This window comes from Juglans regia, chromosome 7 (assembly GCF_001411555.2).
Source record: "Juglans regia cultivar Chandler chromosome 7, Walnut 2.0, whole genome shotgun sequence".
NCBI lineage: Eukaryota > Viridiplantae > Streptophyta > Magnoliopsida > Fagales > Juglandaceae > Juglans > Juglans regia.
The window spans coordinates 30832990-30853504 of record NC_049907.1 but is presented as its reverse complement, the minus strand read 5'-3'; the positions used below and the strand labels follow the sequence as shown (position 1 = coordinate 30853504).

The window sequence follows — 20515 nt, the reverse complement described above, 5'->3', positions numbered from 1 at the left end:
GGCTTTCAGATACTCTCCTTTTGTTTCATAGGCATCCTTTATCAAAGTTTGAAGACGAGATTAAGGATGGAATATAAATTAGAAGTCCTATATTTCAAAAGTTAAATACTTGAAGATGTTTATAAAGATAATTTTAAACTCGAATTCTCTCTCGATCAGTAAAGAAACAACGTAAACAAAAAGAAGGAAAACTGAGCACAATTCTAATGACTAGATCCGTTTGGATTGCAAGATAATCTTATTTCATCTCAATATCAAAACACTTTAAATATAAATACTTTTTTAATTTCAAATATTTAATTTTCTCGTATAATCGTTATCTAATTGTTACAACTTTCTCAAACTTCTAAACAATACATAAAAAATAATTCGACTTTTTTAAATCTCAAAACAAAATAATATTAAAAAATAATATTATAACAATATTATAACTTTATGATATTTTTATTCAACTTTTTCTTTTTCTTTTTCTAAATTTCATAAAATATTTTAACTCAATCAATTTCACAATTATTAACAAATTTCTTATCTCAACTTGTCTTAATATCTAAATGAGTTCTAAATAAATCTCATTTTGATTAAGGTCATATTCACTTTCATAAAATTTTTCATCTCATTTCATTTTATCTGATTCAATCATTATAATTTTTTTAAATTTTCATATAAAATAAAATAAATATTTAAATTTTTTTAAATCTTAAACTAAAAATAATTTTAAAAAAATATATTTTAATAACATTTTATTCAATTATCTCAATTTAATTTATCTCATTTTACATATTTACCGCAGTTGGTTTGGGTTAGAACTGGGTTTGAATGCTCAACTTCTAACCCAAACCAACTGTATAGACGTCATATACTTCAATGTCGTTGGTCCGTCCTACCATACTGACCGTCGGATCCCAGATTCTCCCACTCTTGCCTCTCCCCTCCGGATCTGTGTCCTCTCTGTTTCCACCATCGATAACTTTCGCTGTTGAAACTCAGCCCAACACACAGAGCCGCCCAGAGCTTCCGGTCCGTCCATTTATGTTTCAGAGTAAGCTTTCTTTTTATGAAAAGTTAGTCTATAAGTTTCACTTTTCCCCCCCAGGTTTATCGGATGTTTTTTAAATCTTTTCAGATATGTCTATTTTTTATAAGTTATCTTCTTTAGATTTGTTAAGTTAGTCTATGCATGTCGGAATTGAATAAGATTTCTTCTTATTTTCTTTGTTTTTTGGTAAGTGGGATTGAATTAGATTTCATACGATTTATGAACATGGAATATAAACTGGTGGTGAAAATTGAAATGAATCTGCAGAATATGGATGTGGGGTATCTTCTTTGGTGAGCTGAAAATCCATACATTGTGAAACGGTTATATATAGATATTAAATCTTTAGTATTTTTGGAGCGTAATGGCTGGGATCGCTGGAGTACATGACCTTCTGGGCAGTGATGATGGGGTTTCTGATGAGGAAACCGTTGAAAACTCTGGAGAACTCGAAGCCACAGAAGATGGGCTATTGCAGCATTGTTATTTAAACAGTGTCTCGAATGATCATTTGAGTCTAATAGAACCTTCACGTGGAGATTTAACTGTGGAAAGCTTGGAACCATATATTGGGATGGCTTTTCCATCGTTGGATGATGCAAGGGATTTCTATTATGATTATGCCAAGCAGATGGGTTTCACCATAAGAACAAATCGGATCAGACACTCACTAAAGAACACGGCTATAATAGGGAGGGACTTTGTATGTTCAAGAGAAGGATTCCGTGCTGCAAAGCATACACTTAGAAAAGACAGGGTTCTTCCTCCGAAGCCAATTACGCGAGAAGGGTGCAAAGCGATGATCAGGCTGGCAGCAAGGGATGGAGGTAAATGGGTTGTTACCAAATTCGTGCGAGAGCACAACCACAAGCTGATGACTCATTGTAAATTTTCTGGTGAACTGCCTATCGTAAATATACTTAGTGAGGTATGTCTGATGACTGATATGCATATGGTATTATGAATCAATTTTAACTTATTCCAATTACATTATGGATTTATAGTTGCCTTAATTTGAAGTACCACAATTTAGCTGTTTTTTTTAATAAGAAACTCAGGGCTTCAATTGGAAACTCTTTGAGATAATTACACCCTCTAGTGAGTGTCCAATTACAGAGCTTATTGCCTGTTACATGTATGGGTGGTATTCCGAACTCCATAGAGCAGCAAGTAAAATATAGAGGATTTTTCTTAGGCTCCTTATAGTGGCCAAGTGTTAGGTTGAGTTCATATCTTTCACCTGTAATCCTCAATATCATAACCATGTGAAAGCACATAAACGAAGGTTTTGATGGGATAATGAAGATGGTTTCTGTGGCCCCCTAAGATGGTCCTGTGTGGCTTACGCACCTACTTAATAGCTTCTTAGGAGGAATGTCTTGGAGATTTTATTTGGAATCTACTGCTAATACGATACTCATGTAACAAATTCACAATTTTAGTCTGAATAATTGTGGCAGGGGGACTTTTTAAAGTTTGATGGATGAGCATTTCTGTCAGTAAGCCACCTTTACAATTTCTATAGACTAATATTGGAAGACAAACTTTCTAAAATAAAATTTGTACCAGGGATAAAAATTATGGAAAACTTCCATCGTAGTGCATCATGATTGTTTGGTCTGATTGACTTCATTTTTACTCTCACTGATTTCTTTTATGTGGTTTATATTGTTTACCTCTCAGTTTGATTTAGCAGCTGCACTGCCATTAAATGGTTAACGTCATCATGTGGACAGGCTGTAGTAAATTTTATCTCCAGTGTACAAATATAAGATGCAGTACGGCCTGCAATGACTGAGATCTGTTGGTGTGAAATACAGGGATAAGAAAATATAGTAGCAGTTTTAGTATTCTCTTGTCCCTCATTTAAAAGTGTAGAGCATACACCTTTTCACTATCACTGGAATATTCTGAAAGTATTGGAGTATCCTATTAAGCATCTAAAAGTTGATATGTCCAGAGTGGCAAAAGCTGCTATTAGAAGAGATTGGAAACATATTAGGGCATGTGGAATGCCATAGCAAGGCAGCAGTTGAACTGTTCAGGTTTCATGTACAGTTGAGAGATCATCTCAGTAACTATCTTTGATGCAATGAAGATTAATTTGCAACTGTATTTGAAAAGAAACTGTAATTTACATATGTATTCTAACCATTTAGGAATGATAAAGAAGATGTATCCTATTCTTCATCTTCTTTATTCATAAAAAAAAATAGAGAAGATATATACTTCTTGATTGATGGTTCCCTCCCTCCTAACCTGGCCACTAGCTCCATAGGGACATCTGATAAAATAAAATTTGAACGAAAAAAATTTCTTCGCTACAATAAAGCATTCAATTTTATTCCTTCTGAATGGCCCAATTTACTCAATAACCCTACTTCTTGTGCCTTGAGATCTGAAACTAAAACCAATCACAACTCCATCCGCTTTTGCCTGAACCAAGCATGGGGGCTGCTTAATTGTTGGTTTCTTAGCATTGAACAGTGCCTGGGGAAGAAGTGATTGGGAATAATCGACAATTAGTATAACAAAATACACAAGGCACTCAAAACCCATGTAATCTCGAGATTGTGATGTTGAGTTACATATCAATAGTTCAGTACAGGTCCCTCGTTTTAAATGGCTTATATATTCATATTCTCCTCTATTTTCACATGTATGCTCTTTAACAGGAGCTAACTGCTCATGTTAAACGTGTTTGCAGGAAGAGAAGGATAAGAAGATCCAGGATCTACATGATGAGCTTCGGCATGAAAGAAAGCGATCTTCAGCATTCCGAGAACAGCTATGCTTGATTCTCAAAGATATTGAGGAACATGCTCAATTTATGTCCTTAAGAGTTGAAGACATTGCTAATAGCATGAAAGAAATTGAACTCGGCAATACATAGTTTCAAGCCAATGACAAATGAGCTTTTGAAAACCATAATTTTTTACCCGTTTACCAACTTAGACATTTAGATTCTGTCTCGTGACTCTTACCGCCTGAAATTTCGTACTGATCTTTTGTTTGTAATATGAAAGAAGAAATACATTGCTGGGGTCCTGGCAAACCGAAGAAAGGAAAAAGAAAAACATGTTGACTTCTCTAATGTTTTCCAATTCAGTGAGGTTCAGGTTGAATTGAATCAGGTAAAGCTGATGTTGAGCTTGGTTCTATTTTTTTTCTCTTCCTTCGCTATACTTTTCAGTAGAATATAGTGACATATTTTCTTACTTTGGAGTTGACTCTTCAAGAAATTCCGGTAGAGGAAAGTGTCATGAATGACAGCAGATTCAGATTGTGACTTTGGAGGCATAATAATAACATCGATTTTGTATCTCTTTCTTGCTTTACACCGTTTGTCTGGCAAGATCGGTGCGAAGGATCTATGCAATTGACGAGAATTAAACTGATCTGGGTGATTTCTCCACCTACATTCGGGCTTGAAGAATCCTAAAAAACATTGAATCCGTGACATTACTTATCTATGATACTTATCTATACTAAAGAAGTTAAACACAGATTGTTTGATAAAATGCCCCAGTGAAATCGTGAGAGCATTGAGAGTCTATTTGCATTATTTATATGATGCATTACATCAATATAAGAAATATTGTACCGTTGGATACAAGAGCTATACAAGGAAATTTTACATGAATAAAGATTTGACAAAGTATGGGAATTAAACGTTGCATGGATTGATGTTGCTAGGGGTGAGAATCAGCTGGTTCGGACCAAAAAAACTGACCGGACCGGACCGGCCACTTCAATCCGGACCAGACTGAGCTGGGACTGGGCCTGGTCGGTCTAAGTCCGAATTGCATAGGAACGAATTCATTCGGTCCGGTCCACGGTCCAGGGCTTTTTCACCCCAGACCGGACTGAATGAATAAAAAAAAATATATTTTTTATAATTTATATATTAATTGTATAATTTATAATTTTAACTAATACTAATATTTATACTAATGCTAATAGTCTACACTCTAATATGGTATAAAAAAATACTAATAGTCTAATATAGACTATAGTTATAGTTATACTAATATAGTTATAACTTATACTAAATCACTATAACTAATATTACTAATATATAGCTATACTATATTACTAATAGTCTAATACTAATACTATTATATAGTTATACTAAATTACTAATCATAATAAGTTAATAACTATTCACTTTAAGTCTATAGAATATAACTATATATATTTAGTATCAATGTATTGTTATATTCATTAATGTATTACTAATACTATTAAGAGTTATAGTATAAATTATAATATATGTATAATTTATAAATTTATAATAGTATGGATAATTAAATATTTTATGCTTATTTATAATAGTATGTTAAATATGTATCTTTCTCAATTATGGATGTAATATGTATGGATAATTAAATTATTTATTCTTATTGCTTCATATACAAAATGTTAAAAGTTGTACATGGCTCATTATGCATTAACATTTAACATACTTTAAGTCAATAATAAAGTAATAATTAACATCATCAATATAATTATAACTAAACTAAATCGCTATAGTCTATAACTATAATTATAAATTATAACTAAATCACTATAAGTCTATAAGTCTACTGTCTATATATAGTATTAAATTATTAATATCACTATGAATTTATGACTAATGATCATATCACTATGAGTCTATGAGACTATGACCATATATTATTATATAGTATTAATATCACTATTAAATTATTAATACAGTATATAGTAATAATAGTATTAGTATCACTATATCATTATAATATATATATACACTATAAGTTTATATGTAGTAGTAACAATAACACTATAATAGTATAATATATAGTATTAGTATATATTAATATATTATAAGAGTTATAGGATTATAGGATTATAGCATAATATATGTATAATAGACTAATAGTATAGTATTAATATCACTATAACTATATATACCTAATAGGCTTATAGGCTAATACAATGATTTATTAATCATAGCATTTTTTTTATACCATATTTAATTACATATACAAAATGCAAAAACTTAAAAGTTTAAAATATTGAAAAATTGAAAATTATCATAGATTCATAGAATCATAAATTATAATACATTGAGTCATTGGCAATTTGACATACTCTAAGTTAATAACAAATTAGCAATTAGCAATTAACATTTAACATCATAAATATAATTATCATAAATTATTTTTTAATGAGTTAATTAAATAATCCACATTAAATAGTTTATTTAATTTTAATTTTACTAATTAAAATAAAATTTCTAATTAATTTATGTGCCAAAAATATACAAGTGGAAAACATATATGTGAGCTACCTTCCTAGAAATGACGTCGTTTCTGTCACTGCAGGCAAAGAAAAATAATTAGATTGCATGAAACAGCGTCATTTCACGCAACTTAGTTATTTTTTTTTCAATGTAACGTCCCTAAAACGGAGCCGTTTGGGTCCAATTTCAAACCAAACGGCGTCGTAATTGGACCCAAACGGCGCCGTTTCATTCTAACCCCCCCCCCCCCTCCCCGCGATTCATTTGTTCTTTTAATCACTTTTCCCCAATTCTTCGTGAGAAACCCTAAGCACTGCGATCCCCCCCTCTTACCCCTCCGTTACAGCAAGCTTGCAACTGATTGGTACCCTCTCTCTCTCTCTCTCTCTCTCTCTCTCTCTCGACTCGCAATCACACCCCTAAAGCCGATTGTTTTGAATCTTTGATCTTGAATCCTTGATGTATTTGTTATGTATTTTGTATTTGTTGAGAACTTGAATGTTGATGTATTTGTTGTTATGGTTTTTTATCTTGATGTATTTGTTTTGATCTTAAGTATTTTAATTTGTACTTGTATTTGTTGAATCTAAAAACCCCGGTACAGAATAGTATTCTTACATGTAATTTGTACTTGCATTTATTTGGATCTTATTTTCACTACATGGGTATAATAGTTATGATCTCATTTGAATAGAGTCACTGGAATTTATTCTTAAACATAATAGTATAATAGTTTTGAATAGAGCCACTAGAATTTATTCTTGAACAGAGCCACTTTATATCCTCAACTTATACTTTCATGTAAAATTACTTCATATGTTGGCAATTGAGTTGAATTGATCTCATTTGAATAGAGCCTAATGGAATTTATTTAGATACTGAATTCTCATTTATTTTGATCTCATTTGAACAGAGCCCAATAGAATCTTCTACAAATAATGAGCAAGAGTCAACACAAGACATGCTTCCACCCCCACTTATCCAATGTAATAAATCGGTTGGTGGATCACAAAGTGGTAAAGTTAGATCAATAGTTTGGAATCACTTTACAAAAATACCAAAAGATGATCATACAAAATGCAAGGCTGCTTGTGATTATTGTGATGTTTTGTATGCATGTGATACGAATACCAACGGTACAAAGTCCATATAATATCACATTGAGAAAAAATGTAAAAAAATGTTCGTTTAAGAAGACAGATAAGTACCAGACGACTCTAGGTTGGAAGGAGGAAGGAGGAAGTGGTAATGGGGGATTTGTGCCCATTTCATTTAGTGTTGAGGCTTGCCGACAAGTCTTAGCAGAGATGATTATTCTTGATGACTTACCCTTTAGGCATGCTGAATGGGAGGGTTTTAGGAAGTTTATGATTGTGGTTTGTGCTAAGTGGGTAGGGATTCCATCCCATATGACGGTTGCCAATGACTGTTTTAGTTTGTTTTTTAAGGAAAAACAAAAGTTGAGAAATGTTCTTCGAGGGCAATGAATTTTCCTCACCACGGATACATGGACATCCTTACAAAACCTAAATTATATGTGCCTCACAACACACTTTATTGATGATAACTAGAAATTACACAAGAGGATTCTTTCATTTTCTTTGGTTGAAAATCACAACGGTCATACACTTGGTAAGGGCATAGACATGTGTTTGCATGATTGGGGGTGACAAAAAATACTTGCACTCACTCTTGATAATACAAGTTCTAATAATGGGGTCGTTTCTTTTTTAAAAAAAAAAACCAAGTATAGGAGAGACACGGTCTTGGAACATGAATTATTGCATGTTCGATGTTATGCCCACATTTTGAACTTAATCATTCGTGAGGGGTTGAAAGAATATGATGAGTCTATTGCAAATGTGAGGGGTATTGTGAAGTAAGTTAAATCCTCTCCTCAAAGGTGAAGTATATTTAACAAATGTGTGGGGTTGGAAGATATTCAATCCAAAAGCCAAGTTTGCCTAGATGTACCGACTAGGTGGAACTCCATCTATCTTATGTTGAAGAGGGCTTCAAAATTTAGAAAGGCTTTTGATAGGTTTGAGGAAGAAGATCCGTGCTTCCTTGGTAGTATTGGAGATGACGATGATGACGATGTCGACGATAAAGATGTGGTGAATAGGAGAAAGTCAAAGAAGTTAGGGCCTCCCAATGCATCCGATTAGGAGAAGGTAAAGTTGATTGTGAGGTTTCTTTAATTATTTCATGATGCAACTTTACGCTTCTCGGGGCGTGAATATGTAACTTGCAATGTTTTTTTTTCCCGAAGTTGGTTAGTATTAAAGATGCTATTAACATGAAGTGTGAAGAATGAAATCCCGTGGTGGGATTAATGACCACAAATATGAAGAAAAAGTTTGAAAAGTATTGGGATAACTTGGAAAATCAGAATATATTGCTGTATGTTGGGGTTCTTCTTGATTATCGCTACAAGATGCGATATCTTAATTTTGGATTGGGACAAATGTATGCACATGATCAATAAAAAAAATTGATTTCAGTTGGAGGGTGAGAAATGAATTTATCCGTAGGTATGAGACATACAGAGAAAATGAAGGAGAGAGTTCTCCTCAGAGTCAGCACACAAGTTTCCCACATGAAGATATAGATCCTTCGGCTGACAAGATTGCGAGTAGAAATGCATATTTGATGGCCCAATTTAATTAACAGTTACAGTCAAAAGACAGTTTGGAAAGTAAGTCAGAGGTTGATAGATATCTAACTGAAAGATGTGAGGATCAAGATGATAGTTTTGACCTTCTAAATTGGTGAAAGGTGAATTCAGTTAGATATTGTGTACTTTCAAATGTTGCACGTGATGTACTTACAATACCGATATCTACTGTTGCCTCTGAATCTACATTTAGTATTGCGGGTCGTGTACTTGACCCTTTCCGAAGTAGTTTAAATCCGATGAGTATTAAGGGTCTCATATGTGCACAAAACTGGCTTCGTTCTTCTTCCACTCCAATAAGCCTTAGGACTTTAATGGATGAAGTGGAGGAATTTTGTTTTATGTAATGCATTAACTTTTGATATCTTTTGTGATTTATATTGTTTTATCTTCTATGTTATGTAAGTTTATTTAACTTGTTTTGTTTTAAATTTTTATGAATAGAACTTGTTGGAAATTTTGCTGATTCTATAGAGGCGTCAAATACAATGCCTACTGCCCTTACACCCAATTCTGATTAAAGACTAAAGAGGTGAGAAGATTGTTGGTTATGGTTTTTTAATCATGATTAATTGTTGACTAGTAGAAGAAATAAAGACTAGTTTGAAACTTGATTGTGAAATGGTGATTGCTTAAGTAGATTTTTCTGTTAGACTTGGAAGTTTTGACAATTAGTGAAACTTCCATTAAAAGAACTTTGAACCTTTATGATCTTATTCCTTCTTCAATTAAGATAGTATGGGGATTCAATTAATTACATGTCAGCCTTACAAAATTATATTTTCTATTGTCGTCCAGGTAATTAATTGAAAAATAAAACATATTATAACTGGATATAAATATATATATATATATATATATATATATAATATACACTACGAAATGCATGCCCCTAGCTAGCGTGGCATATATATTAAGAAGTACTTTTAACAGTCAAAGTGCTGATCCACAGTATAAATTAATCAAGCATTAGTTCAGACTTCATATTTATATAATAATTGGATGCATATATTGCATGATCTCATTAATTGTTTCTTTTTGTTTTCTTACAAGCTGACATGATCTTATATATTGGCTTATTGACTTCTATTTTGTATAGAACCATAAATAATAAAAGGCTGTATTTTTTCCATAAGTTCATAACAACCCAGTTTTTACATGCATAAGTTCATAACAGCTTTAACCTTTTTATTTTATTTTATAGGTAAACTGTAAACATTGAAGACTTAAGTGATGGAGACTTGAAGTAGGTTGTGATTGTGCAACTATGTTCATACAGTGATGGAGTAGGGCTACAGACTGCAATGCATTGTTATTTGTTTCTTTAATATGACTCATGTAGTAATGTTTAACTAATGTTTTTTTATATTTGTATTAATATGACTTTTCGATTTATATATATTTGTGTTTTGTATTGATGTAAATATGAGAGGCTGAGACAGTGAGAGCTATGTATTGATGTAATCATGTAAATATGCCTTTATTTTTTCTTCATTTTTTATTCGGAATTTGAAATTTGGATAAATTGAATAATTACTTATTAGTTATTAGAGATTTTATTGATTAGGGATTATTTTAAATTTCTTTATCTCTATTTTTTTAATTTTATTACTATGATTGGATAATTTTGTTTCAGTTGTTTGGATGGATATAAAAAATTTATATTATTTTGTAGTAAATCATTTTTATTCAAATTTATTGCATATAGATAATTTTCTTTTTATAATTATTTTTATTTTCCTTCCAAATTCCTTTTTGGTATTTTTGAACTTAAAATTAGATAAAATGTTAGTAGGCCAAAAAGTTAAAATGACTGTTAAGTTGAAAATTATAAAATTTAGAATTGGGCTATTGGCCCATTTGGTATTGTGGGGGACCGGACCGGTCTAGTCCCAATGTCTATTTGGTCCAGTCCTGGATCAAATATGTCCGGTCCAGTCTACAAAACCCCCTAGAAACTGACCGGACTAGACGGAGATCAACCCCAGATGTTGCCGGAGTGATGTAGCCGTTGTGACTGCTGTTGTGGGTGATGGGTATTCTCTTGGTAAGTTTCCTTTTGTGCACAAATCTGGTGTTGTGTTATCATGGTTAGTATGTACTTCTGGAAGATTGTTAGTCTATTTACTACTATTATTACAATGCTTAACATACGCAATCCATTCTCTGTGGCGAGTCAGGTAGCGATTATTCACGTTTGCTAAGGCATTACTACCGCACGAAATAATTATCCAACAACCATAGTTCTTTGTTCTCAAGAAACCAAAAACCATAATATTGTATTCCATACAGTTACAGAAGTGCAATGCGTCCAGTGAGACTATCAGAATCATGAGTTTCGAGTAAGGAGTGGTGTAATTCATGGGAAAACTGTTTGTAATATCTATCTAAGAAAAGATGTTGATTTTGTGGAATTGGTACCGGAACGTGGGTTCTTCTTGGATCATTAATGAGATCAATAGCATATGCAATTGGGAAAAATAACACAAAGCAATAGGAGAAAAACAACCAAACCAAACCCAATCTTACAATGTCCAATACATAACAAAACTCACATATAAAACACAGTCTCGTTTTTTGGTGATATGGTTTCACTTTCCCATTACCTTCTTACTCCCTTTCCTTCCCTTTCCGGGGGAAAAAAAAATCTATATTAGCCACTGTGTCCGACATGTGCTCACAGTCCAATGGCCATCCATGCCTTCAATTGATCGGAATGTGGGATAAATGCATATTCCCGGCAAGAACCAATAGAATGATGTCACGTGCGCACAATGTACAAAGGAGAGGAGTACATAAAATTTCCAAATAGATGCAAGCTTCAACAACCTACACTGGACCCTCTCAAACCCAAATGTTAACAGTGTTATCCCAACGCACTAAACCCACCCCCCTTCATCATTTGCTTAAACTCCTTATAATTTACCATACCATCTCCATCCACATCCACCTTCATTATCATTTTCTTGCAATCCTCCAAGGCCCTACCTTGTTTAAGCCCAAGAGAGGTTAAAACCGACCTTAATTCATCGACGGTGATAAATCCATCACCATTTTGATCAAACACTTTGAAAGCATCCTTCATGTCCTCCTCCTCATCTCGCTCCTCGATTATCGTTTGGTACAATTCTCCAAATTCATCAATATCCACGCAACCATCTCCATTGACGTCAATTTTCTCGATCATTTGGGTTAACTCTTTATCCGGGATAAAGATACCCAAGTTATCCAACGAGTCATTCAATTCTTTTTTCGTGATACGTCCATCTCCATTTCGATCGAACAATTGAAATACACGCTTTAGCTCTACGGAATCCATTATCTTCTCAATACGAGAAGATAATACAAGTGGTGGTAAAGATGACAATAACAACGATGTTGTCAATGTTTTGTTAATAACAAGAACCTTGACGATAAAAGAGAGGACGAGAAAATCAAGGAGTTTGAGGAAAGGAAGAAAATGGTTAGCAAAATAGTTGGGGAAACGAAAGAGAGAGAGAGAGAGAGAGATTGTGTGGTGGGATGCTGTTTGCCTCTTGGTATTGTTGAGAAAAGCCTGGAGAGAAATTTGGGGTACTTAAATAGGGAGGAAGAGAGAGAATTGGGAGGACATTGGATCCATGTTAGAGCAATTGAGCTGATGATGTTGTTGGGACTTTAGAGCTGTCCTTTTGTGGCATTTTTTCACGCGGTATTTAGATGGTATTATTACAATTTAAAATCATACAAATTTCAAAGTGCAAAAGACGCGTAGCTATAATTGTCATTGTTGCTTAGGTGGGTGTCACCTTTCAAGTGCAACTAAAACAATTGCACAAAAGAAAATGTTAGGTTGTCTTTTTAAGTTGTCCCCTCAAGTGTGATGTTGGAATATTTTTTAATATGTTTAAAATAAAAAATGTTGTTTTCATCAGTCACTATTCATTATATTACGTCTCACATTTTATAAAAAATACTTATATATTTTATGAAAAAATAAATATAGATGTGGAGTGTGATAGTGAATAGTAACTGATGAATAGAATTTCTCTTAAAATAATTACTACTAATAAATTTGTGTACATATTTTTAATATTTTAAAAAAATAAAAATACATTAACATATGATTGGGTTGAAAATGTCTCCGAAATTGTTGTTCGAGAGAGGGACAGAGGAGAGACATAAAAATGTCATTAATTCTACAATTTTAAAATAAGAAGACGCGTCTTTATAATTGTTGCGGTTGGAGAAAGTGGTGGCCCAGCAGCAACCAAGCAAAGCAAAATTATATAGAAAATTAAAATGGCGAGAAAGAGACATTTGACCGTTGATAACGGATCTGTATTTTGGAAAAAGAGTTAAATAGAAGAAAGTAACGTTGGGGATTGAGTCGCGCCAAATAAAGAGGCCGGCCGTAGTGACCGTTGGATGTTCTCAACGGCTACTTCTGCTTTGACTTCTGGGGTGGCGACATGTAGGAGCGGTGGCCACGAGAATTGGTTGCCAGGTGGATTGATGGCAAGCTACTTTCGGTGGTGTTAGGTCATTTGATGCTGATCCGCTGGATCTTTGGACGGACGATTCCAAGTACCATATATAGCCTCTGTGTTTCGGCTTGGTTTGGAACTTTGGATGGCAAATGATTACGCCAACGGTTTATAAAACGAATTTAAATAATAAATAAATATAGATTGAAGTTATTATTAGAAATATTTATTTTACATATATGATATGGTATAATGTAGACTATACATCTTCCTAAATATTGAGAACAATATAATGGTTTTGAAGCAGCTACACAGTGAGTGTAAAGTGTGCACTGCTATAATGATTTCTCTTTAACATTACTCTTAAATAATATAACAAAAAATATATATATATATATTTTAGCTACAAAAGAATTTCACAAAACTAAACTATAAACTAACATATTAAAAGTTTGTAATCTGATTATCATAAATTCCCAGTCTCCAATATGGAGGTCTTGGATTCAAAATCTAAAAAAAGAATTAAATTAATATGGTTTAATGTGATACATCCGATTATAAAATTATTTTTTCTTATAAAATATATCTAATATATCACATGAACTCATAACAGTTTATAAGTTTAATTTTGTAAAAAACTTTTATGACCATAATACTTTTGTTTTAGATAAGAATTTAAAGAAGCAGGGTCATCTTCATTGGTGGCTAGAAGTCTAAGGGTGAGTTTGGTTACCAAACTCATCTCAACTCATCTCAATTCATCATTATAATTTTTTCAAATCTCAATATAAAATATAATAAACAATTCAACTTTTTTAAATCTTAAAATAATAATAATATTAAAAAATAATATTTTAACAATATTTTATCATCTCAACTCAACTCAACTCAACTCACTTTAACATCCAAACACAATCTTAATTTAAAATTTTAAAATAAGAACACAAGGATCAATAAGTAATTATGCGTTAACATAATTGAATAGAAATGAGATAGAAGGCTAATATATAAGTCATAGCAACAGTTGGAGATCAAGCTGGCATACACAGTCGAGCATTTGTTCAAAGAGGTGGGTCTCACATACCCCAACACCTATATAAAGAGAGTCCCGTGGCTCCCTCTGTTGTGTCAATATCCAAATTGTCAACAATTGAATTCATTTTAGACATTGTAGTTGGCGAATATTACTTGGCAGGAGTTTTGTTATAGGTGGTGCTAGAGCCGCTATGGATAGTCGGACAGTGTAATTTTTTTTTTCTTTTTTAAATTATTTTATAAAAAAAAAATTACCAAAAAAAAATGACAATATTTTTATAAAATTAAATTATTTTATAAAATATCAAATAAAAATATTTTTTATTTACAAAATAATTAAATAATTGAAAAGAGTTGCTTTGTCGAATCCGTCAAAACAGTTGTGAGGCAGGAGGTGGGTTTAAACACGTGAATCTGTGATTTCTGAAAGGGCTGGAAAGTCTTTATCTTAAAGCTTTCTAAAACACTCTTTGTTTTCACGACAAACCGTTCGGATGCGAAGCTAACTCTCCGTACAAATAGAGTTGAGATGAAATCCATATCAACTCTGTCTCCAAACCCAGCTTGAATCTAACTCATACGTGAGTTACGAATAGTGATTTCACATTCTACCACTGCAGGTGGTCTAGTTTTATGTATGCAACTTGTGCTTAGCTACTCCTTTTCTCTCTTATATAATTTAGTTAGCACTAAAATAGATATTGTTTTGATTAATTAAGCTGCAAAAGAGACAAGAAGGTCGCTTTCACACATTTGAATTACAGCTGGCCATAGGATTAGTAAACATTATCTGTCTGCATCTGCTCCATCGTGAGCTGGTAATTGGTATCTTTCTCTTAGCGCGCGCGCGCGCACGCACATTACAATGGAATCTAGGCATCTACTTCGGCCTTGAATCACGCAGGCACGCACGCCAAAACTAGCAGGCGATAACAGAGATGTCAACGGCCACCTTGCTTGCATACAGTTCCTTAATTTAATTGTCCCTGCAGTCAAAAGGGTATTACAGGAATAATAAACGCATGGTTTGGCTCGCAAACTTTTTATCGGTTTCCTATATATCCACACGAGTAATAAAAGAGGGAAAGAGAATTACTAAATGCCTCCACAATAGCTAGATCTGTCAGAAATGCAATGGTAATGGGGAACCTCTTGCCATTAACACAGCTAGCTTGATTTCGTTGACTTCAAAAATTTATGTTTACTACAAGAAGTAAAGATCTTGTTGTCTTAGGCAACCTTTAAATGGATCTTTTGAGTATGGTTTATAAATTGATGATTTACTTGGTCATGCGGCCTGGGGAAAAAGGGAGAGTCTTGTAAGACCATGATCACGAAGATATAGCGGTCGAGGGCCCATTATGGTTTTTGGTGGGAGAAGCTTTCGAACCTAATTTAGCTTATGGAGCAATAAAGTAATTAACACAAAGAGAAATACATTAGAAGGGATGGGGTTTCCAATGTGAGGACTCCGCCGAAAAAAGGGAAGAGATCTCCTCCCAAAGATGAAGGATTGGCGAAGAATAGGCAACTGGGCAGGCAACATATAATCGAACCGAAAGTAAGGCGAGCAGCATGTTGTAGAAAATCTGGTTGATAAGGCCCAGCATAGGGCGAAAAGGCCCATTGGGTGATAAAGGACATTTCACCCTATGCCATGCGGACAAATACTATACAAGGGCAAGAAAGAAGAGTTGAAGAGGTTAATAGTTTTGAAAAAGGACGTCTCATAGTATAAAGACGAGCAATTGTAAAGAACAAGACCGATAAATAGGTGAGCTCTCCAAAATAACATGAAGGAACTTAGAGATGACAAGTGTCGTACACAGAGGCCCATACTCTAGAAGAGTTGTCACGTCTGGAGTGAGCTCGCGAAAAAAATATTGTGAACCTACAAGCCATACCGTCTGATGGTATGGTTTAGTGCCACATGGAAGACGGACTACAAGATTTGACTAAAGGAAAACTGTAGAGGACATGCATGCCTTGGTACTATCAGTCTCTACCATTTTGTAAGGCCAGAGGACAAATGGATGGACGAGATCAAAATCTGGAGTCATATGGACGCTAGAGATATGACTGACGGTTCTCCAATTTCAAATGCATTGGATAAAAGTTAAAATCTCACTTTTGTAATTGTTAAGTGTTTGCACTTGCATCCAATCAAGATTTTCAAGAAAGCAAGTGATTTCAAAAGGTGCAATGGAAGGAGCAGCGCTAGCAATACCATAGTAAAAGAAATATTGATCAAGTACGTTAGCTATAACGACCATACTAGAAATGCAAAGTAAATGTTGAGTATGCCATAAGAAGTTAGGCTTTGCATAACTTACCCATTTTCTACATGAAAAATAATATATTTTCTTCACTATGTTTATTGGTTACCTTTATGTTGTAATTTTGAGATGATGAAATTGAATGATGCGGGTTGATGATATTGTGGTTTCTGAGTGTTGAGTCTTACTATGTGCCGAACATCATGGATGGGTTGAGGAGTCCCCCTGCCATTCCTACGACATGTTGCCACGAGTTTCAAAAAGGTAGAGTGAGTCTTCATGATGATTAAAGAAATGTTTTCGTATTAAACCTCACTTAGTCCAAGTTGACCATGTGTGGTGTTTTCAAGTCAGTTGACCAAGTATAGAGATTCCCTAGTGAAAAAGCAGTGGTTCTACCAATCACTACACCTAGAGGGGGGGTGAATAGGTGTATTCCAATTTTTGTGGTCTTTTCAAAAACAGAAACAAATAAACAGTTAATCAATGAACAAGAATAATTAACACAATGATTTTGGTCACGAAGTGGAAACTCATTTGAAGAACTTCTTCAAATTCTAAAATCACTCCGGGTGTAAGGCACCACCTAAAATCCACTATAGAAAAAGTTCATTACAACCAATATAGAAACACTCACAAAACCTTTGTAGTTCCTAAACTTGGCTTGCAACTTCACGAGTGACCCACTCGATCTCTACATGCATGTAGTGTCGGAACTCCGACCTTCTATAGCTTTCCACGAGAACCTCTCGATCTCTGCATCAACACCAGCTCCGGAAACCTTCCGGCCAACAAAACGTCCACTTCAATGGACTTTGAATGAGGTTTGATTTTGAGAGTGGTGTGGTGGATTAGTGTTTGTCCATAAGAGATTCACAAGGTGAGGAATAGGTTTCTCTCTTTGGCTCTTGAAACACTTAAGGTTTTGCTCTGTTTTTCCACACCACACAACAGAAATGATCTGTTATATTTATAGTCCCAGCAAGTCACGGCACCCAAAACATGAATTTTAGGTTGTCTTTGAACATTGGCTCGAGCGAGGTGTCGAGCGAAGGTCGAGCGCACGTTATCTTCTGAAACTGCTTGAGCGAGGTGTCGAGCGAGGTGTCGAGCGAGCGTCTCTGGATGTCTCTGGATGGGTTCCGCTCGAGCGCCACGTCGAGCGCACATCGAGCGAACCACTCTGGATGAGTTCTGCTCGAGCGCCACGTCAAGCTCACCTCGAGCGAACCACTCTGTCTGGGTTCCGCTCGAGCGCCACGTCGAGCGCACATCGAGCGAACCACTCTGGATGGGTTCAGCTCGAGCGTTACGTCAAGCTCATCTCGAGCGAACCACTCTGTCTTGGTTCCGCTCGAGCGCTTAGTCGAGCGCACAACGAGCGAACCACTCTGTAAGGTTCCGCTCGAGCGCCATGTCGAGCGCTCATCGAGCGAACCTCTCTGGAAGGTTCCGCTCGAGCGCCATTCGAGCTCCAGTCGAGCCATGTTGAGCACACTTCAATATTTTTCATGTACCAATGCATCAACACTTGTTACAACTCAACTTTACATAGGTTTTCACATGCATATGCCAATTAACACATTTTTCCCTCAACAATCTCCCCCTTTGGCATTTCTGTGACAAAACCTCTAACCTATACATCGGACTTAATCCTAACACACCCAAATCAGGATTCCCATTATTCAGGCAAAAAGTCTTGAGCACATTGAGATATTTCTGCAAACTTAACAAACGGTTAAACGTACCAATAACAATATGCAAGAAATAATCTCATAAGCATAAACACTTGTAGCACAGTTCTCAGAAAAGACTTTTCATTAAGAATTAAAACATACATTGTTTTTCAATTTAGACAAACAATAGTAGCATGAGCAGCATGTGATACAAATAAAAATAGCTGCTCCCCCACAAAACAAAACAAAAGCTGCCCCAACAGCTTTCTTGCTACTCCCCCTAAATCTCTATACTACTCCCCCTTAATCTATATTTAAACAAACAATAGTAGCATGAGCAGCATGTGATACAAATAAAAATAGCTGCTCCCCCACAAAACAAAACAAAAGCTGCCCCAACAGCTTTCTTGCTACTCCCCCTAAATCTCTATACTACTCCCCCTTAATCTATACTCCCCCTTTTTGTCACAAACTCCAAGGGTGTCAACTGTCCCCACCAGATTGACTGCCATCTTCTTCATCAAGCCGCTCCTCAATGTCGTCGAAGCGTTTAGTCACAAGCTGCTGAAAGCTGTCAACTTTGGCATCAAGATGATCAAATCGGGCTTCAAACCGAGCTTCAAGCCGGGCAAGGTACTCAAGAACCTGCTGAAGGCTGGGATCGACTGATCCCGCTGCCGGGCCCTGAGGCTGTGAACTAGATGGCTGAGAAGTGGAAGGCTGAGATGTGGATGGCTGAGAGGAGGATGCTCAACATCCAGTGGGTGAGGGGTAATGTGAGCACGACTCAACTGCATGGTCCTACGCCCAATGGGAGCCTTAAGAGGAACTCTAGGCTCATTGGACGAAGCATAACAGTCTGAGAGAGGGCTAACCTAGTAATGAGGCAGGCGAGAGGCAAGCCAGTCCGTAATTTCGGGGAATTAAACGCCTCAAGCATGACCCGACACAGATGACTCCCCAGATCAATGGAGACATCATTTATCAATGCATACAAAAGAGTGGCGCGGTCAGGACCGACATCACTCTGATGACCAGTAGGATAAAGGTTTGTAAGGACTATCCTACTGAGAATGAGAAACTCGGGTGAAAAACGAGAGGTGAGAATGGGTGTCTTACCATCCCAACTCGAAAAAGACCGATTAAACATTGAACAATGACAGTCGGACTTGGAGGAGAAGTCCGTGTATATGGATAAGTGGGGTTTGCCACTCGCGGGGCATGTAGCAAGTCCGCAACCATGCCCGGAGTCACCCGGAAAACAATGTTCCGGAGACTGACTTCAAAAGAGCCATCATCAGCGATGGCATCAATATTGGAGTAGAACTCCTTAACCAACTCCACAGAAGGAGTGGGATGACCAGTGGTCAAGGCGAGCCACTGGCGAGACTCAAAAATGCGAGGAATTACAGTCTCAGAAAGCTCACCAAGGAGAACTTCCCGCTCAACAATAAGAGAACGGGTGGAAAAATTTTGAGTGTAGAGTTCTCTTGCACGAGGATTGCGAAAATGTGCTTGAGCGGGGGCTGGAGGATTTTGGCGTGAACGAACCCTTCGAGACATGATAGAAGCTGGACAAAATCAATGACCGTTAGACAAGGCTAAAGGTAATGTGAAATGCCCAATGCTTGATGAATGCACATGCCTAATTGTGAACCAAGCCAAACTTATGCAATGTTGCTAAAACTATGTCAAAATGCACAATGCACAATGCACAAGCCCACTAACACAATATAACAACCATTTTGCATTTTTGAGCACTTCAAACTCAATTAAGCCAAGATTGGGTTTTAAACCCAATGGAGGTCCCAAGCCTCAATGCCAAACACTATCCCAACACTAGAATAGACAAAATTGACCATGGGGATAATGTAGTATCAATGCATGATGAAAATAAGAAATCAAATTTCATTGATGCATTTTACCGAGCACTTGGAGTGCATCCAAGTACAAATCAAATGAAAAACCCCTTGGGGGTTCTAAGAACCTCCTAAATACAAAGAGAATAGGAATGGACAACCAAGAGGTCCATTCAAACACCAAGCAAACCAACAAAAAAAACTCCATTTCGGAATCCCCAAAT

The 20515-nt window shown here is 35.5% G+C and overlaps 2 protein-coding genes across 2 annotated transcripts; one reads left to right on the top strand and one right to left on the bottom strand.

The window, feature by feature from the left end:
• Positions 1 to 858: 858 nt before the first annotated feature.
• LOC108979828 (protein FAR1-RELATED SEQUENCE 7-like) lies at positions 859 to 4175 on the top strand. The gene is made up of 3 exons (XM_018950600.2): positions 859 to 1039; positions 1304 to 1964; positions 3744 to 4175. Exons 2-3 carry the CDS (start codon positions 1401 to 1403, stop codon positions 3927 to 3929), a joined length of 750 nt encoding a protein of 249 aa, XP_018806145.1. The 5' UTR covers positions 859 to 1039; positions 1304 to 1400; the 3' UTR covers positions 3930 to 4175.
• Positions 4176 to 11450: 7275 nt separating this feature from the next.
• LOC108979856 (calmodulin-like protein 3) lies at positions 11451 to 12618 on the bottom strand. The gene has a single exon (XM_018950625.2). It carries the CDS (start codon positions 12296 to 12298, stop codon positions 11846 to 11848), a length of 453 nt encoding a protein of 150 aa, XP_018806170.1. The 5' UTR covers positions 12299 to 12618; the 3' UTR covers positions 11451 to 11845.
• Between the last annotated feature and the right edge of the window lie 7897 nt (positions 12619 to 20515).

Coding starts and splice junctions, on each gene's coding strand:
- LOC108979856 (XM_018950625.2), bottom strand. CDS start 12,298: ATGGATTCCGTAGAGCTAAAGCGTGTATTTCAATTGTTCGATCGAAAT.
- LOC108979828 (XM_018950600.2), top strand. CDS start 1,401: ATGGCTGGGATCGCTGGAGTACATGACCTTCTGGGCAGTGATGATGGG. Junction 1,965..3,743: donor TCGTAAATATACTTAGTGAG/GTATGTCTGATG, acceptor ACGTGTTTGCAG/GAAGAGAAGGATAAGAAGAT.